This window comes from Drosophila grimshawi, unplaced genomic scaffold (assembly GCF_018153295.1).
Source record: "Drosophila grimshawi isolate 15287-2541.00 unplaced genomic scaffold, ASM1815329v1 contig_311, whole genome shotgun sequence".
NCBI classification, from domain to species: domain Eukaryota; kingdom Metazoa; phylum Arthropoda; class Insecta; order Diptera; family Drosophilidae; genus Drosophila; species Drosophila grimshawi.
Window position 1 is genome coordinate 20,668,891 of NW_025063098.1, and position 26,361 is coordinate 20,695,251.

A 26,361-nucleotide genomic window follows, 5' to 3' on the forward strand; every position below is an offset into this window, starting at 1 on the left:
CCTTCGTCGTTGCCGTCGTCGTCGTCGTGCTTCGCTTTGGGTGCTTTTTGTCATCACACGTTTTATCTTATCGCTGCGTCTGCGTCGCTGTCGACGCAGCTCTGCACTTGTCGCTTCTGGCTGCAACGGTGTTATTGCGCCAGTGTGTGTGTGACAGTGTGCAGTTAATATTTCGGCTACCACGTGCTGCGTTACAGGACAGCATGCGGCATTTTCTGTGTCCGCTTGATTTTTGGAGATTTAACACTTGCAGAAATTGCTAAATTAATTTAATTGTATTTTAATTATTGCGAATTTTCCATTTATTATTTGACTAAAGTGCAAACTAAGGTTTTTTTTGCTAAAGGCAATCATTAAGCAATTTGCAACAGAACGAATGGAATCAGATAACAAAAATGCTTAAACTGTACTTTATCTGATTCTAATCTAATCGCAGCATTATTTACTATTCTGCTTAGGTGCCCAAAAAGAGATTAAATAAGCGGTTTGATTGACATATTTACGTAGAGAGGTGTCCACAACAATGTTAAAGGGTGATGCTAATTGTAAAACTTGCTAAAAAGAGTTTCCAACTACGGGTTTATTATTTTTTTAGACCATTTTTATTTACACAAAAGTCGTATACATTATATTTAATATATTGCTCTAGCTATAATGTATTATAAAATGGGCATAGTTAAAATTGAATACTAAAGTTTAGAATATAATTATGAAAACTATGAAAGATTATTTACCAGAAATGATTATCGTGTTATTTTGGGACTACTATATAAATAAGCTAATTTAATTGCATTCTTTTCTAAATGTATTTTTTGTCAAGTTTTGCCAAATACTATTTCTGTTGTATGCAGCTGTAATAACTGTGTTTATTTTTTTATATATTATTCTAATAACATAATAAGTTATTTTTCATAGTTGTAGCAGTGCATAAACAAAAATTATAATTACTTCATTTCAGAAGAAAAGTGTCAAACTTTCAACATAACATAAATTTTCTAATCCAACCCAACCGCCATTATTTTTTTATAGCACAGTTTATGGCTGCATATTTTGTACAGTGCAAGGGCCAGAAATACAACAAATCAAAAGTATGAGCAATTGTTCTGGAACATTTTTAAGCATAGCCTTGACACAAACCCACAATTACACACACACACACATACATACAACCACAGTGGTGCTAGTTGGCAGCATTATGAAAGTGGTGGCGCATTCTCATTCGATCATATCCAAATGTGGACCACCAGCCAAAACCATTTAAGCAAAACAATTTCATGCCTGGTCTTCTTGGTTTTAATTACACACGGTACTCACACACCCACACACACACATACACACAACTGTGTATGTGTGCTGGTAATTGTTAACTCCTGCTGAAATGTCGCTGCCAATTTATCACAGTGAAAAAGTGGCCAACAGAATAGACCGCCCGCTGTGCTGTCAGCCTGGGCTTAAAATCCACAAAAATCAAGAGCGCCATCTTCATGTTTCATTGCCAAAACGTTCCTGGCTGCTGTTGCGGATGACCGTTTTACCAATGTTCGCCAAGTTTCGTTTCGTTTCCATGACAAGTGTCGCTGTGCACATCTCTGAGTGTGTGTGTATGTGTGTGTATGTGTGATTGGGGGAGTGTGTGGTTGTGTGTGCGTGTCTGTGTGTGTGTTTTGTGCGACGGTGCGTGTTGGAGTAGACAAATGTTTAAATTTGAGGCCCTTTTACCTGTTTGCATCTCAAGTGGCCATATGAGTGCACCTGCAACTGCTTCTGGCTTTGCCTCCGTCTCCGCCTCCGCCTCTGTTCAAGCAGACGTTTGCCTTGGCAAAAAGGAAACGGATGTCGACATTGACACACTTTCAGATTAACATGGGCCGGGGCCCAGCACTGGCCCAGTCCCCAGACAAATGTTAAATGCTTGCAAGCCTTGTATAGTTTTTGCTTTCGTTTTGCTAGATGCTCTTGTTGTTGTTGTTTTTGTGTGCTGTTGTTGCCACCGTTTAGCTGTCCACCTATTTCGTGTTGTTGTTGCCTTACTGCTGATTTTGCTGCTGCTGCTGCTAAGCATGAATGAGCGGCCACTAAACGTTACCCACCCAAACAGAAACACGAAAAACCATAAAAGATATGGCAGCAGCCAGGTCACTTCGGGGTCTTAAAACGTATTTACAGCAAAGCACAGATTGGGCAGGGAAATGTATACACTCACTCATACACACACACACACACACATACACAGACATGTGAGCTTGACACGGCAACAGCACGTTATTTGCTGGCAGTCTGCAGCTGCACACACTTTTCCGTGCCATTCCCGTTGCACGCTTTTGTGCGGACTTCCGTGCCAGCCACACACTTGCTTCTGGCGTTCGGCAATGGTAACTTGATTAGACCAACATGAAATTAAGTAATTTCGCTGTATTGTTTAGTGTTTCTACAGCAGCACCTTTCCAACAACAACAACAAGCAACAACAAGCAAGAACAACTGCAACAACAACAAGAACAACAACAATAACAATGGCAAGGAACACACTAAACAATAACAAGCACTGCATGAGAGCTAAATACAATAGAATAGACCAAGAAAATCCCATGTAATGAAATGCTCTGGTAGTGGCCAAAAAAGCATATAGACAAACTACGCAGCTGACGCAGTGAAAGATGCCGAACTTCTTTAAAAGGATATATAATAGATCGTCGAATTTTCATAAATTTATTTTGCCTAAATTCCTTGTGAATATTGGTGTACTAGTTTTGCAAGAAAAATTCTCATATATTCCTAAATAAATACTTTTACGGAACTACATTATAAACTCTATTTTCATGCTGCATGACTAAAATGCAATAAATAAGTTATTACAATACCTTCTTCTTAAAAATATGCAATCAATATGCAATTCTCATTGAATATTCAGCAAATGTGCATCGGTTTTAAATTACTCATTTAATTTAATAGTTTTGATGATGTCTGCGAACACAATGCATAGTTTTGTATTACTTTTGACTTTCTTTAATGATCTAAATAAGCTGACTCCAGCTGGTTAAAGAGTAAAGAATTTAAATTGTGAATTGATTGGGATATGCTCAAGACCAATTAATATAATATTATTTAGTAATTGTATTTAGTAAGTTACACATTACATTTGAACAACATATTAGGCACAGTTGGCAAACAAAGTACAAAATGTGCAAGCATTTTTAACTGCACCTTTTCCCTGCCCGAAAAACCATTTGGAACACACTTGTGTTACAACAAAATTCCACTCATAGAAATTCATGCTATAACGGCGAATCCACGACAGAATCCACATCCTTCTGGTCGGGGTCTGCGTGCTAAGCTTGAGTTTTAGTACAGGTACAGCAGCGGTTGGAACAGTGGTTGTGCAAACTCTGCTCCGCCCACATTGCTTAGCAAGCATCTCATGGCGCGGATGCGCTTCAACACTGGGTGGATTTGTGTATTTGTGGCCCGCCTTGCATCCTTTGGCGCGGAATTAAATCAGCTGTCCCTTAAAGAATGCAAGCTCGTCATGCATCGCTGCGAAAGGCGGTGAAGGGGGCGTGGCACTCGTGTGTGTGTAATTTACTGTTATTTTTTAAGCACTTTGCTTTTGTGCGCTGATGCCAGCAAACAACAATGAGAGCAGCCAGAAAGCACACAATCGTATTGTTTGTTTCATTTGGAAATTTTTGTTTATTCGCTTAGATGTATTTCTTTTTTTCTTCTTTTTTTTTGGGAACTCATCCTAAGCGTGATATTCGAACTATGCAGTTTACGATAAATAGTTAAAAGAGGCAGAGATGTGGATAGTCAATGAATTGTTTTCAAGCTTATCTTCAACTATTTATATACTCGTATACATAATATTTTCACAGGGAGAACTCTACAGTTTTAGGGCTTTCATTTTTATTCCAAGTACTTCACTCACATCACTCTACTGTCAAAAGTAGTATCTGTGTTTGAGCTTAAATAATAATTTCATAAATCATTGAATTCTGTTTTATCCCGTGTAGAGTACACCGTAGTCGAGATACCGACAAAATCATCTCGATTTCATTGCTGAATCACGTGAGAAATTACACATGTCCTGCAAATGTTTTCAGCATATCACTGCCACTGTTTGTCTGTTTAACTATCTTTGTATTTATGTATCTACATATGTATCTTTCGGTCTGCTTTTACCGGCTTGTGCGCTGCTTAATTTATGCTCAAACCAAATAAATGGCTTGTGTCGTTTTAATCACACAAGTAGATGAGTCGAGATTTGTGCTACTCACCGAAATTGCACTTAAATTAATTTTTCCATCTGACCCATGAGCTTGTGCAATTATTTTCACGAGCTTGCAGTGGTGTATCGGAATTATAAGATTAGAGGCCACACAAATCTAACGGATGTGTGCAAAACTTGCATAACATTTGGCACAATAAACGAATTTTAATTTGCAATTTTTGCAGCCGCCACACTCACCTACACCCACCCACACTCAACGGAACTGACCTTCACTGGCATGCAACATAACGTTGGCATCCAAAACTGCAACCGAAAAACTAAGCCTATGTAAGCAAATCAATGCCGGATCGAAGCTGGGAATGCCCTAAAATATGAAACTAATACTATAGATGCATTATAGCGATATAGATTTATTTATTTTTAGCGAATGTTCAAGAAAATTTTAGATCATTTTATATAAGATCGCACAAATTGAACGTATCAAACAGAAACTCTAAGCAAAGTTGGTCAATATATACTGCATGCATTTTAGGGTATTAACTAGCTTGGGGCATTTGCTAAATAGAGGCCAAACATGCAACACATATGCAAAATAAATATTAGACTAACGGACGGCATCATAACAATTATTGCGCCGCCGGACCTATTTGGCAGGCACTTGCCGCAGTGAGGGCCCGGGGTTAGAGATAGGGCCTGAGGCGGGTGGCTGAAATGACAGCGGAAGCCGAAAAATTGCCATTGATTTTGGCAACGGCAACGACAACGGAAGCCATGAAAAAGGCAACTTCAGCAGCCGGCGGTCGGCTGTCGGCAGTCGGTAGTCGGCAATGGCCCAAATGGCAAAGACTGGGTCAGTCCAGACAGCTTGCAAGCCTGCTTGTCAGGCTAATTTATCTCTTAGCCGACCTCTTTGAGCCCCAGCACGCAGGCATGGGCTCTGTGGGCACTTCAAGTAGTAAGCATTTGTGTTTTTGTGTGGGGTCTAGGCGAAGGTTATGACACACAAAATACCATGTGCACAAATTTTGCTTAAAAAAAGAAAAACAGAACAACGCCTGATGTTGCCGATTTAGAATTGCCGCATTTGTATCTTACAGATACACAGATACGAAACGCGGAAACTGCGCCACTTTTGCAAATGCTCTTCTGATAACCAGCGCCCAGACAAAATGTTTGCCAAAACCTAAAAAAGACCCCAGCCACGATTTTTTCATGATAGTCAACTGATATAACACAAACACTCTTATCAAACAAAGACGTCAGCCAGCCACGACTGTCATCGTCAAATCCGGTGGCTGCTCAACTAAAACCCAAGCGATTTATAATTTTAAGGAGACAAATTGTATTTAATTTAAAGCTGACATTTGGCTGACCTTTTATACGAACTGAAATCATTTTCACAAGTCAAATCAAGCACAATTCATATGCAATTTGTAATTATGCATCTACAACGACGTCTACTGGGTCGCAATCCAACTCATCTATTTGCATACACTCAGAGAAAAAATCAATTGTAGTGCAAACGAGGCCAAACTTTTGGGGAGGTCGACCATTCTTATTCGGAGCTGAACTTTGTGATACATCAAACTTTCTTATACCATTGTCACAAAGAAAGTTTGAACAATGGAAAATTTTAAATAAAAGTAAGAATGAGTAAATAAAACAAAAATATAATTTTTATTAATAGAATAAAGTGAAAATGTGAGCAACTTTAATTATAATACTTTAGCGGATGTGGTTAGCCAAAAATGTATTTTGAGTAATTTAATTGCGTTAAATTTGAGTTTTTATTACCCACAAATTTATTATACTACGCAAAACAAATATTATTTCCAACTTTATTTGGGGGATTTTGTTTTTATAAAATTTAATTTAAAAAATGGAAATAAGTTTATATATTTGTTTTGTTAAATTGTATTGTCAGTACACATGCAAGTTTAATATTTGCAAGATCAATATGTCTGCTATAAAACTTCTCTGAAAAGCTAATGTGCAAATCTGTGTTTAAATGTATATTTATTTAGTGGTTTGACATCAACGCATCTTGATGGCAGTTTCTTTTGTTTCTTTATTTATTTACGCTCGTAGTTGTGTAGAGAAACAATTACGAGGGGCACGGCGTGCAAATTATTATTTTTCTATCTCACTTTATTTTGCCTGCACTGCGGCAAACAAAAGACGCAAAAAGCACAAACAACAATAACTCTCTGCGCTGCATGACATAATTTAGCCACTTAGTTTTTACTTGACTTTGATTAGACAATCACAGCAAGGGGCTAAACAATCACCTGTTTATAGCTATTTGGCAGACAAGTTTTGTTAGCGTTTTTATTGCTGCAAGCGGGTTCAATCGAGTTCGAAGCATTTAAATTGCATATCTATTAAACGGAAATAAAAGCAAAAGCATACACCACAAGCAAAACACACACTATAAACAAACCAGTCTAGGGTGTAGTGGGTACATAAATGCATAGCTGCTGTTGCATTGTTAAGCAATTTCCCAGGCCATCATGTGAAAAAAAAATACATATAAAACGGAAAAATACAAGACACATATAAAAAAAAATAAAAACAACATGCACCAGAGTCTCCCGGCAATTTAGTTAACGCTAATTGATATTAATATGAAACGCTGTTCAGCTCACGAAGCTGAAATCGGATATATATGTAAAAATAGAGTCTTTCGTGTGGTCGCCACCTGCAAAATCAGTGCCTAAAGTAAAGTTGCCTGAAGTTGTTCAAGGCTGAGCAATCGACACGCACACATCTCTATAGCCAAGAACGGCCTTTTCGCTTATCCTATCATTAATTTTCAAGTCTGTGTTTAAACTTTCAGCAACCTAAACTGTTCGCTAAAAAAAAATCAAATGAAAACAAAATGCGCTGCAAATACAAAATGCCGACTTGAAATACCAATAGTTAAAGACAAATTTATCTCATTTCATGTAACTAATAAACATTGCGGTTGGTTGTAACTAAACACGCGCAGAGTATAAACAAATACGAATGTAGTCAAGTATGTGTTAAATATCAGCAAACAAAAAAGAAATTCACATTTATTAATTTATGCAGTGCGTCGAAGTTTGAATACTCTAAACGTGCTCTTCACTATTTTTAATAATTTATTTAAAAAACAAAAAACGTGAAATTACAAATACTAAAAGTTAATAAAATTAACTTAAGCATATATTTTTGGATTTTTCAAAGCTTTTCTGAGCTCTGCAAACAGCTTATGTAAATATTTACGCATAAACATTTATTTATTTTATTATTTTTGTCTAGCATTTTTTGAGCATATTCCGTTTGATAGGAATTTTATTAAATTGAAATCAAACAGCTTTCATGAATATTATTTTGCACCCAGCTGCAACTGCAGCTACAAACTCTGAATGGTTTTTTGTTGACTTGCAATTGTGTACAAATATTTTTTGTAAGCTTAACAAAATATTTCGCGCCGGTCTGCACGCGGCGCATGTGGCATGCGACGTTGGCATTCCCATTCCCATTCCCATTGCCATTGCCACTGTCAGCGCCAGCAGTCGCCACTGCAACTGCAACAGCAGCAACGATTCAAACAGAAACACACTAGCAACATGGAGATACAGGAAACACGGCAGCAACAACTAAAAGACAGAGATGGCAACATTTAATCGTGAACGCCAGCAAATAGTATAAACCGGGCAACAATAACAATAACAGCAATAACAATAACAACAACAACAACAGCATCTGGCTAACCACTTGAAGCACTTTCGTTTTCATGTGAGGCAATGGCAAAGTCTGCGCGTCAGCCGCGTGGAAAGCGCCCGATGCCATTTGGTAATGCAATGCGCGCATCATGAAGATACGCTTCGATATTAACTGAAGCTGCTGCTGGTGCTGGTGCTGGTGCTGTTGCTGATGTTGTTGTTGTTGCTGCTGCAGTTGTTGCGGTTGCTGCGTGGCATGCAAATGCGGGCCTCGTCGCTGCCTAATGTCGATCAGCTGTGGCGCTGTGTGTGCTGCTGTCGACGCCCGTTTCGCTATTTTATTCGATCTTGTCGGGTTTAAAAAACTCTCGCCGCATCCGTTGCTGGCGATCAGCTGGCCTGGCCACATGTTGCTATGATGCAATTGCAATTGAATAACAGCAGCCGCAACGGCGCAGTGAAATTGCCGCCCAATGCACCACTGATGGCGATGGCTGGCTATTGCTGCATTCAAGGTCTCGAACCACGATTTCTCCCGACGCCAACGCCAACGCAAAGATTTACGTGCTCACTTGGCTTAGCTTGACTAATTTGGCTGCTGTTGTTGCTTTGTTTTGTTGCCGCTGCGGCTGAGTCCAAGTGACCCGCAACGCTTCCGTTGATTGTCGCCGCACGGTGTACGCTTATAAATTCATTTAATTTTTTTATATTTTCCATTAAATTTGAACAATTTTTTTGTTTTTTTTTTGTTAATTTTAGTTTTTTTTTTTTTTTTTGCAACCCTGAGAAAGCTTACATTGTTTGACTTACTACATAGCCCCAATATTAAGCCTAACTAGGGTCTCGAACTTTTCACCATAAATATGTTCGCCGATTGTGCAAGCAACGGTTTACTGATTTTGATTAACGTTCGTCAACGGTAAGCGGCAAACAAACAAACAAGCAAATATCAACAAATTGCTGGACCTCAAGGCGCCTCTTAATTGTACAATAGCAACAGCAAACCGCGCCACAAAAACAACTGCAACAGTCCCAGACACTTTTCATGAAGCAGCAGCAGCAGCAGCAGCAATGACAACGCCCACAACAACAAATTGACAAGCTGGCAGCTCAGCAGCAACTTAACATGGCTTAAATGATCAATTGGCTGCGTAAACAAGCCAATGTTGTTGTTATTGTTGTTGCTGATGCGGCTGCTGCTGTTGCTGTTGCCGATGCTGTTGCATTAACAACTTCCCCATTGGCTTTGCTGCTGCAACAGCAAAATGACTTATGGTTTTGTGCATCAATGCGGAATTCAAGTCGGGCGCGGGTCCGGATGCCAGCCCGGGCGGACGTGTACCCTGCAGAGTCAGCTGCTACTGCCGCTGTTGCTGCTGCTGTTGCTGCTGCTGCTGCTGCTGCTGCTGTGTGTGTAATGAAAACGAAAGTAACTCGCACCAACACCCAGTTGCACTCGCAGCACCGTCACTCACTCCCATTCACTCTGTTTGGATTGTTGGGCCGACATCGCTTAGACTGATCAATCACGTTGCTCCAATTAATTTGTTCGTTCTAAGAATAATTATTGTAAATATCACTTGACTTTTAGCATAAATACCTAAGCAAATGCTTGATTGTAAATTGTCTATAAAATCTATTTAGTAAATGCACTTAAATGCAGTAATTAACATGTTTGCATCTTGCTAATTTGTGCTTACACATGCCACTTTAGCAAATGCACATGTAGTGTTTGCAGCGATATACTCGTATGAGCAATAATAATGGAAGTTTTCGTAACGATAACATGTTCCGTATAGATCACAGATCACATTATATGTCAATTAGGCGCGTTGAACTGTTAAACAACTTATATTTGATATAGAGAAATCTAAATCAAGTTCATTATGTATTGCCAATTATTTACATCTATTTATAATCGGACTGAAACTTTTTTTTATTGTTTTATCCTGTTATCAATCAGATTATTTAAAACGTACTTGAGATATTTCTTATATTGCTTACAGTTAGATCATATTCAATGATATTTTTGTAATGCTTCGTATAACACATATATATTGTATATTATGCATTGTAAGTAATGCTCAGGCTTCTCTCCCATCAACAAATATTATTTACATATTAATAATTCACAAGTCGGCAGTGTTGAAAACTAGACACTAAGCCATATCGATAGTTGTATATAATTATAGCAGTAGATCACATTTAAATAATTAAACCATATGTCAATAAGTAAATAAGGCTGTCAGTTAAACGATTATCATAATTTTAATGTTGATTAAGTTCAAAAGCGATCAATTTTACTTTGATTTTCGCATTTATTTAGAATAATTTGCAGGTGAATGATTTGTTGATGTTAACGCAAGCCTAACTTACCCTTTTCATTATATTTTATTTCTTATATGTATATTTCTTCTGCAATTCCAACCAAGCGTCATCGTCAGTCAGTCATCAATGTGGATGTAGTTGTTTGATGTTACTGTTGTTGCTCTTTGATGTTGTTGTTGTTAGCTGTTAGTTGCTCTTTTGCCCGCCTCGCGCTGTCTTTTCACTTTCGTTGGCATCGCTTTGTTATTATTATTGTTGTTGCTGCTGCTGCTGCTGGTGGTGGTGGTGGTGCTGCTGCTGCCGCTGCGGTGATATTGTTGTTGCGGGGCATGCAACACTATCCACAGTCAAATGTCGACGCCGACTGCGCAGCATCGCTGTAACCGAAACGGTAAATGTTTGTTAGCAAACCTGGCCACCGCACAGTTGCATTTTGGCGCTCGTCGCAAACGATTCGCATGTGCCGCATTAACCAACATCGAGCGGAACTTCAAAACCAAAACCAAAAGCGGAAAAAACTAAAAACAAAATTTCCCAAAAACGTTGATCGACAGCAAGCACGGCGCATGCGCTATTGTAGAAAACGAAACCGTTAATATTGCCCGCCCCAGGCCACCCAGCATTAGCGAAGTTATATAACCAGTGGGCACGAGCCCCCCGTTTACGGTTTTGGACATTGGAGTTATTCTGCTTTTTACGGTTTTAGCGTCGTCGTCGGTAACGCCCACCGTTGGCTAATTAATGCGCAGCTCGTGGAAAGAAAAGTAAAGTGAAGCTGGGAAATCTCGTAAATAACCATATTTAAAGCATTGTAAAAAAATAAAGGTCTTGAGACGTGAATGCGTATTATTATTAAAAGAGTTAGCCAGGGCAAGAGTTTAAGTTGGCAGCTCCAGCAGCTCAGCTAACTGACTGACTAACTTGACTGCCAGCGTGAAAGTGAAAAGCAACCGTAACATCAGTAACAATAGTTAAAACCATCTGCAACAACAACAGCAGTAGCAGGATACCGCTAACGACAGACATCTGGTACTGTGCCACAGCTGAGTCTGGGTCTGGGTCTGGCTCTGGGTCAGTCATGCGCGCGATGAGCCGCTGAGGCCGTGGAGTTGCTGTCCGAGCAGCGACAACATGATGAAGCTATCGTCAACACCACCACCACAACCACCAACACCACCACCACAGCAACAACAACAACAACAACGACAGCAGCGACGACAACAACAACAGCAAACAAAGCACACACAGACACAGGCCTTGCGCTGGATGTGCTTGCTGCTGCTGGTGCCCAATTCTGCGCAGTTTGAGACAGGTGAGCGTTTGAAAAAACCAAGAAACAATCAAGAAACCGGCATCATTCTTATGTGTGTCTTTAGACTGCGGCTGTCGTCCGGGTAGGGGGCGGGAGGCACGTATCATCGCTGGATCCACCACACACGAGGGACAATTTCCGTGGCAGGCATCACTGGAGCTGCTACATCCGTCGCTGGGATTTCTGGGCCACTGGTGTGGTGCTGTTCTTATTCACCAGTACTGGATACTCTCCGCAGCCCACTGTGTGCATAAGTAAGTGCCAAATAAAGCGTGCAAAATCCGCAGTAACAGAAGCAACAGCTAATTGAATAATCCATGTGCAGTGATCTCTTTAACCTGCCCATACCACCGCTGTGGACGGTGGTGCTGGGCGAGCATGATCGCAACGTGGAAACGGGCAATGAGCAGCGTATTTCCGTTGACAAAATTGTGCTACATCATCACTATCACAACTTCCGACATGATGTGGTGCTCATGAAGCTGTCCAAGCCAGCGGATCTCTCACGCACCTCTCACATTCGACGCATTTGCCTGCCATTCATGCTAAGGAAGCAACAGGAGTCAGCGCCGCCAGCATCGGAAGATATTCTCAGTCAGCAGCTGGAACTGGACGATGTGCCCGAGAAGATTGACAACTTTCTGCGCAGTGTGCAGAGTCGCAGGCGCTATCGCAATGTGACTGCACCCACCTCCATAAACATGTCCATGCGAGAGCTGATGAACATGAAGATATTGAGCAGATTGCGTCAGGCTCTAAGACAATCTCCACGATCCCCGCGTAGTCTCAAACGCACGCGTAGACGCAATGACAAACTGATGAAGCTGAAACTGGATTCGGATCAGGAAACTCAGTTTGGCAGCAGGGGCGGAGGGGAGGAGGCGCACGAGATGCCCTTTTTTGACTGTGTGGCCACCGGATGGGGTAAGGCAAACATCAGCGGTGATTTGTCCAATCAGCTTCTCAAAACACAGGTGCCGCTGCATCAAAATCACAGGTAAGTTTGTCAGCAGTTAGTTTTCAATGGGAGCAGACCGTTCAAATGCTTGTTAAGACAGTATTCTGAAATTGGTATTGCATTTAAGCCAGTCTTACACAAAACCAAACTCCTTATTAGGTGTTCGCAAAAGTGAAGAAATATGTTTTGGCCTTATGCAATATGTGAAACTTGGAAAATCAGCTCGTATAGAAGTTTAAGGAAGTGAGCATACTAAAAGTTTAAAAGTCTTAAATTTTGGAAGTAAATGTTGAAGAATGGATATTAATTTTACCGTTGAGAAAGTGATTGGATTCTGTTGAGTTGATGTATTAGTTGGAGATTAGTTGGGTAAATGATACAAAAAGAGTAGGAACTTGGAAGAGCTGATGAACTTCATTGAAGGTCGTTTATTGTGTAGAATCATTGCCTTGGATTTACCGATTTAGATTCACTTACCACGAAAGAATATATATATTGATGAATAATTGATTTGCCTTGCTTACAGATGCAGAGATGCCTACGGCAGCTTTGTGAATATCCATGATGGACATTTGTGCGCGGGGCAGCTCAATGGAGAGGGCGGCACCTGTGTTGGTGATTCGGGTGGACCACTGCAGTGTCGTCTCTCACGGGATGGACCCTGGATATTGGCCGGAGTCACGTCTTTCGGTTCGGGCTGTGCACTTGAAAATTTCCCGGATGTTTATTTACGCATCTCGTATTACCTAAATTGGATTGAAGACACAATAGCCTCACATTAAGGCCAGATCCACTCGAAAGGACAAACGAAACTTGATTACAGTTTACTGCTGTTTGTATTTATTGAGTTAAGGCTCAGCTGTACATTCTAGACGACTACAAATTGAAATCACCATCAACCTTATATCTTACATAAGCATAGAATGTTCCCTAAGTTTGTTTCCGTTGAGCAGAATATAAGCTAAACTAAATATCGTTGTTAGCTTAGATCTTAATATCACAGAGCATGGACAGCTCTAAGGAGCAGTCCATTTGACGTCGAGGTAGTCGTTAGACCTCTCCCAATTTGCGTTCATCATCCAGCAATCGCTGTGCCTCCTGTTTCACACACTCCGCCGGTAAAGAGCTTTGAAGCGATGCGACTATGCTGTAGCCACCCAACGCGTTCGCCTCCTTCTCGCCATGATCGGACTTGTGCTTGGCTGTTGGCAGTGACCAAAAGCATAAATGGAACGCTATGCTGAGCTGGTAAACCCCGAAGAAAATCAGACACAGTGCAAGGATCAGCTGCATCATTGGGAATCCAGTTTTGATTAGATGACTAAGTATGTGCAGACTCGTGGATAGATTGTCAATGGTAAAATCTATCCAGAGCAGTGGCAACACTAAATTCTTAAAGGGTTCCATCAGACTATTAAACTTGATATTGCTCACCACCTGGTTGGCCTGTAGACGCATATGAGCATGCAAAGGCACACCCAGTTGCTGTAAATATTACGTCTGGTTAGATTTCAAGAGAAGAGAGATATTCTATATGCTATGCACTCACCGGTTGCAACACGAATTTTGATGCATGTCGTTCTATACTTGGACTTAGCCCTTCGAAAGGTACCAGCAAGCTGGGATCGGCATACAGGAAATGTGGATAGCTTACAGCCAAGGGCATATCTTAAAGGAAAAAACAAAAAGTTCTGTAGCAAATGTTAAAATGAAAGGTGAATCCATTTTTCGCTTACTGTAATAGCAGGGAGAGGCATTGCCCAAACCCTTCTTCAAGCAGTGGTTATTCTTGCAGAAGCACGAGGTGTTCTCATTCTGCAGATCCTCGTCAAAGATATGCGGAGCCAAAGTGAACTCAAATGCATCTAGTCCATCAAAAGTCAGCGTTCTATTGAATGTCAGCGGCAAACGACGACAGAACGTTTTCCGAAAGATTAAAAATGAGTCGTTCTTGTTCATGTCGCGAGGAAAGAGTGTGGCATCATGACTGCCCGAAATGCGATTGCAATTGGTGCCACTACAAGAAGGAAAACGAGAGTGATCTCAGGGATTTCTGGATAAGCAATTGTCTTGCCAACACTTACTTGGTCGAATCATCATACCCCCAGTTTTTAAATCCACGGTCCCCATTAACGGAATGAATTGAATAGCCGCGTGGCGAGTTGGGCAGCTTAACACCAACGGCATCTTTCCTCTCAGGCAGATGCATATTGAACACGTTACTCTCATTGCCCTCGCGAAACAGCTGCACCATAGTTGAGTTGAAAAAATGTGTAAGCCAAAATACATAGGGGCGGGGAATAGTTCTCACCTTCTCCATAATGCCAAAGGTGGAGAAATCGATCAGGCTGGGCATAATCTTGGAAGCCAACGACACCAGATGATCCTCGTAGCCCCACATGTAGTCGTGAACGCTGATATCCATTATGGGCTGTGAATTCAAGCGCCTGGTCAGTGCGGTCAAGCCCAGAGACGCGAACATGGATATGTCGGATGCCTGGCTGACGACACCCATATAGGGTATATTGGGTGCCCGAATGTGATCGACCTTCGGGTCACCCACCGAACGTTCCGGCGAGAATATATATTCACGACGCGGCGTATAGGTGACGGTGTTATTGGCCTCATGCAAGGTAACATTGTGATTGGAGAGCACCTCCTTGTAGACATAGGGGCCAATTTCCGCGATCTTTATTTTGGTGTCAATGCCCGCGATAAACGCATCCGAATTTGTATAATTAAACATGTATACAGTTATATAAACATCCACTGGTGGCACCTCATACAGTTTGCTCAAAAGCGTGTAGGGTTTCAAACTTAATTGCTAAAACCAGAGACAGAGAAAGAGAGAGAGGGAGAGAGAGAGACAGAGAGAAAATTAGTCGAGAACATTGCTAAGATTTGGCACTTTACTAACCCAATCTACGATTAGTGTGACGGGATCTGTCATCAAGATGGCCGCTCCAAAGAACACAAGTGTCATGCCAAGTGCCGCACATTGTAATAGCCCTGCGAAATAAATAGGAGTGCGAGGTGAGTTATGCAATTAAATAGATCTCGAGTCTGTGTCACATTCGCGAATGTTGCAAGCAGTCGAAGTTCAACAGGTTTGCAAAATCACTGACAGCTTGTGGTTGGCGTGCGCCTGCCATGTTATTGACCTTCGCAATTTATTAATATTATTGTTGTTGTTGTCGATGTCGATGCTATTGTTGTTGTTGTTGTTGTCGCCGGCAATTCAGTGCAAAGATCTGCGACCTACCTCAATGGCAGGAGCAGGAACCGAAACTTGTCCAAAAAAGCAAAAGAAAACGAATTGATGTCGATGACAAGGCATTGAGTTCATTGAACGTTCATCAAACAATGGGAAGGTGAGACAGGCACTGGGGCAACATATATGATGCCAACAAAATCATAAACTTGTTGCATCACTTCCCAATCCTCGATCTACGGCCTCACCGATTTATGTTAAGGTTCTTATGCTGCATTTTGCCATCTAAAGCTGACCTCGCTTGGAAACGATATTAATGATCGATAAGATTAATATTCTTTTAATATGAGTAATAAGAAAAGACCACAAAATATTAATAACATCGAGTATGCCAATGTTGTCAAAAATTCTTTAAGCTTAATCATTTATTTATTGTAAAAACTAGTTTTGTTTCAATTAAGAGCTACACACTAATCACACAAGATGCTCACCTTCCACCAAGTCTGTTATCATTGAAGACATTTTGTAGCGGATGTGAACTGGAAATGATTACAAGCAAAGTTGACCGATTTTTAGAGATCATGGCCGTGCACGCCCCACCTTAACTGTATGGCACAGACTACTAGTAACAAGTAAAAAAGTTTTAACCCATTTATCAGAGAAATCCGACAAATAAAACAAATGACAAAAGCGCAAGTTCAATAACAAACAATTAAATATCAGACCAAGAAACCCACTAAGAGCCCGCCCAGATCAATGAACCCGTTACCAAGCCCCTAAGTCAATTGTTTGAATCACCCACAACAGCAAACAACCAAATAATAAATTAAAAACAAAACAGCATAAACTCATTAACAGTTTTGTCGGCGTTTTGTTGTGATGCCAAAAAAATAAAGTTCAAGATTTCAAAATCAAAACAAAATTCAAGAAAACCATAGATGATAACAAAAAGAAACTATGCACCAGTACTATATAGATATATCTGACTGTTAATCCTTGCCTTGAAGCGCCGAGTCTCGTTAGGCCGCATGGCCGTAAGTGGCCACCAGTTGGACCACCAGTCAAAGACATCGATAGCTTCCACAAGTCACAACAACTACCATAAATTAAATGCCAAACAAAGCGCTCAAATTATTCTGCTGCAACGCAACTCAGCCAAAACAAAAAAAAAAAAAAAAAAACCAATCCACTGCGGAGTGTTTGGTAAATTATGCAACTGCATTGCCAAAGTTTGTAAACGCGACTGAGACTTATCGTTCCAAAAGCCAAAAGCCAACAGTCAGCAACCAAAAGCCGTTCAAATGAGCATAATTGAGCGAGTAACGCTTGGCGCTTGTCGTCAGCTGATTCCGTTGAGCTGTGAACCCGTTTTGGGGCCAACACAACTTAACCCAATGTGGCACTATATTAGCGGTGAAACGATATGCAACCAAGAGACACATTTATATCTCTCGCGTTCATGAGGTTGACAGTTGACGGCTATCTGCAGCAGTTTGAAGTTCAAGTTCGCTGCAATTTGGCATAGCATTAAAAGAGTTTTATATAAAAAAAAAATAATAAAATAAAAAAAAACCAAATGTGCTTAAAAATGCACACAGTCAGAAATATTTCAACAGTCAGCGGCGAAGTATGAGCGGCGCCGTGCCGACGCTGACCCACTAAAAGTCAAGAATGAATTTTTTGTTGTTTTGTTGTATCTGTGAGCCGACAGTCATAATATATGCATTTACTTCAGCACCTTCGAAACTGAGTGCGTATGTGTGACTTCCGACAAATGACAATAAATTAAGTATATACATAGACTAATCAGCCAGTCAGCCAGCCAGCCAGCCAGCCAGCTAGTCAGTCAGCCAGATAGTGAGTTAATCAGTTAGTCAGCCGATCAGCCGGCCAGCGATTTTTGAGCTTTGTAACTACAACTAAAAGATAAGCTAGCACAGCAGTTGAAGTTAATTTGCACTTGCCGCTTTGTCAAAATATTTGTTTGCCAGCCGCTTTGTTTGTGTTTAACTAATGATTAATCTTACATGTGTAGTTGGTTTGTTTTTGTTATTGCTTTTGTTGTTTGTCATCACCAAAAACAAAAATCCCAAAAAAACCCTTAAATAGTCGCAGTCAAAGTCTCGCTAACAATTAGATGGCATGCCAACAAGGAAATACAAACAGGCTCGTCAGAACCAGTCCGTTCGCAGTTCCGTTCGGCAGTTGACTTTGAAACTGATAGGCTTTTGTTTCATTGTTGCTATTGTCAAAGCAATTCCTATTTGCATTGTTTAGCGCACGCTAAGTTTGTGCATTAAATGTATTTATCTCTTACACACATTTAAACTTCTAAAGAAAGCTCAAAATTTTCACACGGATGTGGGTCATTGGTCAATAAATGGAGATTTGGAAAGAGTTCGCTTCTTCATTTCAAATTTGTCTATATATATGTGCCTAATCACACCCAATTCATGTTTGAGGCCAATGCTGCACATTGCTTAAAGTTCGCCTTCAATTTAAAACCGTTTTGTTGATTCAAATCTTCATCAAATCGGACTTCATGGTAAGGTAGTACGTGACGTTACAGCCACAATCGCTACAGCTTCAAATCTTAATTTATTCAAGCTTAATTACAATTGAGTTCCGTTAATACACACGTATTTATCTATTTATAAATATATATATAGGTATGTGTGGGGACTAAATTTTGGAATTAGTTTTAATTCAATGACTTTTGTCGAAACGATCTAACGATAAGTGCGAAAACAATTACTTAAACTTACTTATAAACAGCTCATTTGGGCCGGATCACAGCACAGGTCTGTTTGTATGCCCCTCAAATCAATATAAATAGTTAAATGTTAATTTATGACGTTGTTTTTTGTAAAATCAAATAATGTGTCATATGAGATAAAACGTAGCATTCCAAATTATTTAAATTAAGCTGAATTGTTACACAACAATCATTTTTTGCTTTACATTTATTTTTGGCAATACACCAAGCCCCCAACTAAACTCCGCTTAATAAAATAAAAATATATTTAATGACTTTGAAGAAATAAAAGAATTCTTTAATTGTAACAAACTATTTTGGTCTATACCAAAATTAATAAAAACAATTCTTTGTTATACTAAATACTTTTCAAAAGTAGCGTACAATTTAGAAAAGGATAATAACAAAAACCCACTTTTCACCTCAAAATTCAATTAAAACCAATTTTATTTATAGATTTTTTGTGCAACTTCTTAGCTAATATAGATTGAATGTTATAAATCTGCCAAGCTCCTGGATATTGCAACATAGTTTTAACGAGCTTTTTAAGCAGATATTCGTCAAGTTTTCGACATTCTGCCAAATCCTGCTTTATAACATTCACACAAGACCCACCACAGGTTGCAAAACGAATTTAACAACCAGTTTTGCAAGTGTCAAATTTTTGTAACGATCATTTGGGGAGGTTCCCTTTCCGAATGATCTTTTATGGGGCTATGAATTTGGTTAAAGTAGATAATAAGCGGAATGTCTTAATTAAGAGTTTGCACTTTAATTTACTCACTTGCATTGCGCTGAGTTTTGCTTGTGAACAGTTTCATTTTAAGAGTCGAAACTGTTTTTGTCTTTTATCGCACTTTTCGCAACTATTTAATGCCGTGTGGCAATCAATTAACCGATATTTACAGCTGCTGCTTGTTTTTATGAATATAATTATATATTTTTGTGTTTATTTATTGATTACTAAAACTTGCAGGTCAAAAAAAACAATTAACATATCCAAATAATAGGATTTGTAGTCAATTTGCTTGCGGTTAATTTGAATTTAGAATCCGAAATTCTCCGAATTATTGATTGTTCTCAATTATCCAATTATTGTTGAGCCATATGTGTAAATATTTTGTACTGATTTAGATGCACTTTTCATAGTTTGCTATCGTTGCTGTAGTTGTTGTTATCGTTTTAGATATTGTTCTAACTATTTTCGAATCGACTGACACGCACTTCCTATTCTCACGATATTTGACAACTTAATGCCGAGTTGAACGCCAGAAGGTACCTTTATATGGACTCTTGGGCCGGGCAGCTGAGCTCCGACTGAGACGTAAACAGCGACCAAGCTCAGATCGAGACGTAGACCGAGCTGCGCTCAAGCATCTAGCGTCGAAGCGCGAAAATCTTTTCATGAACCGGTCCACTTTCAAGCCTCTGTTAACGATGCCGACGACAACAACGACGACTACAACGACGACTACAACGACAACGACGACAACGACAACAACGACGACGACGACGACGATGCTGACGCTGCGTCAACGCCGGTCCCTGGGTGTCAATAGCAGAGACAACAACACACACGAATATGGCTGGCAAAAGTTTAATATACGTCAAGTACTTGCAACTAGGTAGTTTTTTAAAAATACTGTCTGAGTGCGCTGGTTGCTCCCAAACCTCTTTAGAACGTTGAGTGGATCGGCAGTGGATCTGGATATACTATATCCACTCTCTTAGGGGGTTATTAAGTTCGCCAATTTGTTTTGTTTTTGTGGTTATTGTTATACTCTCGCTATTGTCGTTGTGGTTGTATGTACATTTTAAAGATCACTTAGATGTTGTTTTACATTTAATAGCGCAAATGACTCTATATGATCCCTAATGAGCACGCACCCGTGAACCACCGCATTTGAATATGTTTATGAATATTTATTAAGTAATCACATATACCTCTAATTTGTCGCCCGACTAGATACTGGTAGTTAATATTTAATAACGCTTAAAAAGCACTGTGAATAATGATCAATCTGATTGATCCAGATCGTTTACATTAGCCCAGGTCACGTGTACAACGTGCTCGCTGAGCCATATAAACAATAAAATGGTCTCCCCACTTGTTGGCAACAGCTTAGCGCAGGGCGGTCCATTAGACATTAAGCGCCTTCAGCGTAGACTGAACCCTAAATCTAAACCCAGATTCCACGTAAAGATCGCATGCTCTTAATGCTCCCATTTTTTGTGTACTTAATTATTAATGGGCACATTAGACGGCGCGTGTTTTTTATTACCATTGTCTTATGTTCTGGCGTACAAAATTAATCCGTCTGCCATTTAAGACTTAGCTCGAGCGCACGCGAAATTCAGCTCAATGTACAGCCATTGAGTCTCACTAAATAGCGTTTGTCATGTTGTAAACTGTTAATTGTTGTTTATAGCAAGTCACACCATAATTATAGCATATTTACAAACTTTTGGCTCAAACTGCGAAGTGCTTTAAAAAATGCTTTGGAAAGTTTTGACGCACTCCATAAGCCTGAAAGCTTTCCGTTACGTTCAAGTCCAGGATATGAGTCACCTACATATGTCCATACAGTCAAGACGTATTGAAAACATAGCTATCCTTTGAGGAATGTCCATAGCATTATAAACATTATAAACAGCTAAGTGGAATACTCTAGTAACTGCAATAAACTTTATGTGTGTCCCCTTATAAATTATATTTTATATATTGTATATATAAACTTTAGAACATTTTAAATGGTTTCTCTTTAATTGAGCGTTAGCTCATTCTTAGAAACACTAGACGTTTTCGACTTTTAAACGTAGATAATTATACATATTATATTGGTAATATTTAGTACCCCAAAGGACTGTAATTTTATCTAATAGTCAATTAGAATGCATACAAATGGATAAATTATTATTTTAGACAGGCAGCAAGCGGAACGCATGAAATGCTTGTAGAGATCTGAAGCACTGCTTCAAAATGATATGCTGAGTAAATATGATGTTGTTGGTAACTGGGAGTACAGTACAACTAACAATTTAAAAAAAATAAATAAAAATGTAATCACTTTTTAAAACATACATGGTTATTATTTAAATAATTTAAAGACGGCTTGTGATATTGGAAGCTGCATTCAATGTCCATTTAATGCGAATCCCTGTTGTCATAAATGCTGTTCATCTAAAATGTATGTAATAATATATAATAAATGTAATAATAAAATAAACTTGAAAATAACATTTTTATATCTAAAAATGTTGATGGTAGTCTAAATATATATTTTTTTAATAAATTGTCATTTGACTTCCTTGCACTGAATGTCAAATGTTGGTGGACCAAAACTATCGTAATGCGATAGTTTTATGCTATTTTTGGTACGTCAAATCCTTATGTCAAAATCCTTACTTAATGCTTGGTGTTTCTCTTGTTGTAGCAAAAATTGTTATTGGATGGACATTGGCAGCCAGACCTTTGCTTAATTTTAAAAGTAAACGTATTGTGCCCGTTAGAGGTGTAAAATAAACAAGTGAATCACTTAACTAAATGAAAATTAACTAAAAGAAAATGTACTTGAACGTAACCTTATTGAATAGTCGTGTGTGCACATTTATATTAATTCGAATATAATACACTTCCGTGTCAGGCCCTTAATTGATAACCCAAAATATAACTATAAATATCCCATAAAGTTAAAGTTTGTACTTTTTATCCGGTTGGACAATCACGCGATGCGTGCGTTTTGTTTCCGGATGATACGGGAAGCCCCATTTGCATGCATCTTTCAATTATAACTGTGAATACATAGTGCATATGCATTGTTTTCCAATTACGGGTTACCCAAACTTGATTGCAATCGATGCTTTTCTGGCTGCCTTATTAGCAGCTTGGGCATGGATGTTTTCACACTTAAAAGGTGAGAAACCCATCCAAAACAATCAACTTCACAAAACGAAAAAAAAGGCCGACAAACATATAAAAAATATCCTTGAACTGTTGCGACCCAAGACAAGACTTGGCCAAGGTGAAAAGCACTTTAAATTGGGAATTTCCCCTGGCATCAACTTGCTCAACTTGTCAATTGGGTTTTAAAGACAACAAACAAACCGTATGTGCATAGAATATTCCATTGCTGGCACTGTGTAAATAAGTTGAGTTTTTGAGTTATGTAAAATTTGCAATATTACTGTGTCAGTAATTACAGTGTAAGCCCCCTTAATGGGTTCAAGTTAGTTACTTCCTGCGGTGCAGTTGCAAGGCATGTGCTGCATTCGAGTAAAGGTGAGTCAAGCCTTAGAGCTGTTCTGTTATTGATCAAATTAATATTCAATTGCATTAAATACTAAATCGTTCAATAAGGAACCAACAAAGCCGATTTCCAATTAAATTTAAATATGATATGTTGCCAGCCAGTTCTAATGAATATTTAACTAGCTTAATTGCATATGTTGCACTTTAACAGCAGTATTTATACACATTTCTATATAATAACAACGTCAGCAGAAGCATTAAAAAAAAACACACACACATACACACAGACAAAATTAATGGTTGTACTATATATACTTCTTAACCATTGACCAGGTCATTTTAAGTAGCTAAAATTACAGTATTAATTCGCAGCATTTAGAGAAGTCATCTTGGTTATGACGATTGTTATGAACATGTTGCGTATACGTACGAGAAGATTAAGTATTTGCACATAACCAGAAGTTATGGATTATTGAATTTCATTTGATATTGAGATTACGGCACTCATGACCCCAAATTAAAATGCAATTTACAGTGTTTAAATAGATATATATTTATGTATATTTGTTTTTCCTAGTACCAGTAACGACGTCACTCAATCTCAAACGGCATCCGTTAAAGCCGGCAGCAATTAAAAAATAATCAAATAATTCTAATTAATGATAGTGTCCAGATAGCAACTGCCATTTGCATATCCCACCAACACCAAGAGCACAACAAATTCAGGTGGGCCATCAGGCGCTAATCCTTCGCATCGCATTTTATCATTAATATCTCCAGCAGCATTTCGCCATATCTCGTTAGACAACTGTCAGCATTCGTTAGCTTCGATGGCGCTGGCGTTGGCGTTGCTGTTCATGTTGCTGTTGTGACTCTTTCTGTTCCAGCTGCTGCCCAAAACTTTTCCAAACATAATTAGCTTGCATATGAAAATATACATTTTTGAGGCTTCGGCTCGGTACTACGCGACTACTGCAGCTAAGTGGAGATGGGGGACTTGCAAATCCTTCAGCCTTATCTGGGTCATGGTGCCTACCCGAGGTGCTCGAGTATAAATGCCTGTTGCTTTGCTCACTCGGTTACCATTTACATTCGGTCGTTAGATCCACCCGCTGCCTAATAATTGGCTCTGCAACTCGGCATTTGTTCTCGAACAATAAATCGGCGACGACCGCTGCTCTGCTATCATTTATTACTCTGTATTTGAGTAGTCAGGTAATTGTTGCGCCACTCGACGAGAGTTGCATGCAACATAGGAATACCAGTTGTATTATTCACTTGTCAATACTCAACAATTAAAGGTAAGTTACGATCCGTTAATTCAACAAAAATTTTATGATAAACATTTATTTCTGTTACTCAATATAATTTAATTTTTAAATATGTTTTTCGCTTGCCCAGCTCAATAATAAATAAATCTCTTCATCCATGATTCCCGACTGGATTTGAAATTTATTAGAGTATATTTAAATATATTAAAAAAAAAAACACTTGACTTAGAACCTGCGAGAAACATTATTAAATTAAAAATATATATAATTAACTTAAATAAAAAATTTAATTATAAAAAGAGGTCGCCAAATAATAAACAAATTCTGAATTCGCTCACAGAACAGCGGAAAGTTAAAACAAAAATCCAACTGATCATTTCAAAGTTGTTGTTCATGTGCACCCAGCAATGTTGGTCCAAGGCAAAACAATGGATTTTTGTTTTCCACGAGTATTTCAAAAGTTCTTCGTGCTCGTTGTACCAGAAAATAATACGGAAATTCGCTAACTATAACAACAGATTTGTTAATTGAACTTTAGCTTTCTTTAGGCAATTATAAATTCGTTGACTGCTGACTGTAGTACATTTAATAATAGCTAGCAGTAACCCCTTGTGATCTTCATAACCAAAGGGACGATAGCACGCCATTTACAAATTAACATGTGCTGCTAGTTAGGTATTCAAATCGCTATAATAACAAGCAGTAATTCACTTTAATTCGAATGCAAGTCTTCACCTATTATTATCGCCGGGTACTCCAACTTTCGTAAAAAGAGATCACAATTGTTTTTTCCTCAGATCAATTATTATTTTTTTATTATTTAGAAACGCCTTAATCAATATTCAAATAAATAAACCCAATGAAATTGTTTTATAGAAAATAATGATCTCGAAGCGATGCGAGTGAATATGACTGACATATTCAGCCACTTCAAAACACTCGAACTAGTTTTTCCCAGATCAATTTATGTTTTTAGAAACGCTTCAAACGAAATATCGAAAATCATTCACCTTTCGAATCAATGCGTTCTAATATGAGAGTGACCATTGCTCGACTGTCAATTAGATTATACATTTTAGTTAATCCATATTTATCTAGCAGCAAACCATTTAATTGCATTTTATGTTTCATGTGCGCAGCTAATCCCATCGAAAACGATGTCGAATACAATGCGCTGCACTCTGGTTGTGTGTGTGGCACTCGCTCTGTTTGCCGCTGGCTGCAACGTGGAGGCATCCAAGGCACGACCGCCGCGCAACAATGAAATCAGCAACATGGCGGATGCACTGAAATATCTGCAGGATCTCGATGTTTACTATGGCGATCGAGCACGTGTGAGATTTGGAAAGCGTGCCTCCACAATTCAGGCGTTACACAATCGAATGCTTGAAAGTGGCCTCAACAGCAACAGCAACGATAATTTTAATGAAAACAACGGCGGTGTTTTGGTAAGTGAATACCCCTACAATTGTCTTTATTATTATTATGATTACTATTATAACGCCTGCATTTATGTAAATGTGTCTGTTGCAGTTGCATGGCGCCGGCGAGGACGACATGTTTTAATCATGATGCCAAAACTAATTCAAAGAAGAGGCAAACATATTAAGGTTTAAGATCTTGTTGCACAATTTTGGAGCAACAGTTTATATGCGTACAATTCTTGTTAATACCAAAGAATACTTAAATATATGAATGTTAAAAACAATTAAATGTTCATTGCAAAATATCCATGAATAAATGGTAAATTCCTGACACTCTGGCGTTAAAAATGGTTCATGAACAGTGTGCGAAAAAATGCGTCTTTGAGAAAATATCCATAGGATCTGTTCTTTTAATAGACTTCTATCAAAAGGACAGACAGAAATGGCTATTCGATGAGTGACTCTAATCAAAATATATAGAAACTTTCAAAGCGTTGCAAGCTTGGAAACAAAATTGATATACCCTCTACAAGGATGTACAAATAATAATATTGTTGGTTAATTCAACGGGAAAGGGGCTTGCAAATGCTGTCAGCTATCAAGAAACAGTTTATAATTTCCCCAGTCTGCTACTAAATGAATTAATTTTATACGAGTACACCTGTCAATATTTCCAAAGTAGTTAGAATTAGCATATTCCTCAAAAAATGCACACTATTGGAAAGCAACTATCAAAAATGCGATGAGCCGCAGCTGCATCAATATTTGTATAAATATCACGGCATGTGGCAGACCTCAAAAATTTGCATTCATGCGTTTTGTTGCTCAAAAAACATTACTCACGTTTTCCGACTGCCCACCTATCGCTGGGGGAGAATAGATGGGCAAAAGTTTATTGCGCTTCTGATCGGTTTTAAACTTAAGTTAAGCTCTGCAT

At 38.9% G+C, this 26,361-nt stretch overlaps 3 protein-coding genes across 3 annotated transcripts; 2 read left to right on the forward strand and 1 right to left on the reverse strand.

Moving 5' to 3' along the window:
• Nucleotides 1-11,488: 11,488 nt before the first annotated feature.
• On the forward strand, nucleotides 11,489-13,348 carry LOC6567801 (transmembrane protease serine 6). The gene is made up of 4 exons (XM_001993555.2): nucleotides 11,489-11,556; nucleotides 11,621-11,810; nucleotides 11,882-12,553; nucleotides 13,041-13,348. Exons 1-4 carry the CDS (start codon nucleotides 11,511-11,513, stop codon nucleotides 13,294-13,296), a joined length of 1,164 nt encoding a protein of 387 aa, XP_001993591.2. The 5' UTR covers nucleotides 11,489-11,510; the 3' UTR covers nucleotides 13,297-13,348.
• On the reverse strand, nucleotides 13,332-19,432 carry LOC6568212 (scavenger receptor class B member 1). The gene is made up of 7 exons (XM_032740640.1): nucleotides 19,265-19,432; nucleotides 15,432-15,523; nucleotides 14,826-15,338; nucleotides 14,599-14,759; nucleotides 14,251-14,531; nucleotides 14,064-14,182; nucleotides 13,332-13,999 (listed from the first exon to the last, which is right to left on the reverse strand). The coding sequence occupies exons 1-7, from the start codon at nucleotides 19,299-19,301 to the stop codon at nucleotides 13,565-13,567; spliced, it is 1,638 nt and encodes a 545-aa protein (XP_032596531.1). The 5' UTR covers nucleotides 19,302-19,432; the 3' UTR covers nucleotides 13,332-13,564.
• A 4,379-nt stretch (nucleotides 19,433-23,811) lies between these two features.
• Nucleotides 23,812-25,748, forward strand: LOC6567799 (neuropeptide F). The gene is made up of 3 exons (XM_001993553.3): nucleotides 23,812-24,030; nucleotides 25,140-25,448; nucleotides 25,534-25,748. The coding sequence occupies exons 2-3, from the start codon at nucleotides 25,158-25,160 to the stop codon at nucleotides 25,564-25,566; spliced, it is 324 nt and encodes a 107-aa protein (XP_001993589.1). The 5' UTR covers nucleotides 23,812-24,030; nucleotides 25,140-25,157; the 3' UTR covers nucleotides 25,567-25,748.
• The last annotated feature ends 613 nt before the right edge of the window (nucleotides 25,749-26,361 follow it).

Excerpts from the sequence above, each read along its gene's own strand:
- LOC6568212 (XM_032740640.1), bottom strand. The coding sequence starts at position 19,301 with ATGAAACTGTTCACAAGCAAAACTCAGCGCAATGCAA. Across the intron at positions 15,339-15,431 it reads TCACACTAATCGTAGATTGG|CAATTAAGTTTGAAACCCTA; the intron begins GTTAGTAAAGTG and ends CTCTGGTTTTAG. Across the intron at positions 14,183-14,250 it reads TGCCTCTCCCTGCTATTACA|ATATGCCCTTGGCTGTAAGC; the intron begins GTAAGCGAAAAA and ends TTTTCCTTTAAG.
- LOC6567799 (XM_001993553.3), top strand. The coding sequence starts at position 25,158 with ATGTCGAATACAATGCGCTGCACTCTGGTTGTGTGTGTGGCACTCGCT. Across the intron at positions 25,449-25,533 it reads AAAACAACGGCGGTGTTTTG|TTGCATGGCGCCGGCGAGGA; the intron begins GTAAGTGAATAC and ends TGTCTGTTGCAG.
- LOC6567801 (XM_001993555.2), top strand. The coding sequence starts at position 11,511 with ATGTGCTTGCTGCTGCTGGTGCCCAATTCTGCGCAGTTTGAGACAG. Across the intron at positions 11,557-11,620 it reads TTCTGCGCAGTTTGAGACAG|ACTGCGGCTGTCGTCCGGGT; the intron begins GTGAGCGTTTGA and ends GTGTGTCTTTAG. Across the intron at positions 11,811-11,881 it reads GCAGCCCACTGTGTGCATAA|TGATCTCTTTAACCTGCCCA; the intron begins GTAAGTGCCAAA and ends ATCCATGTGCAG.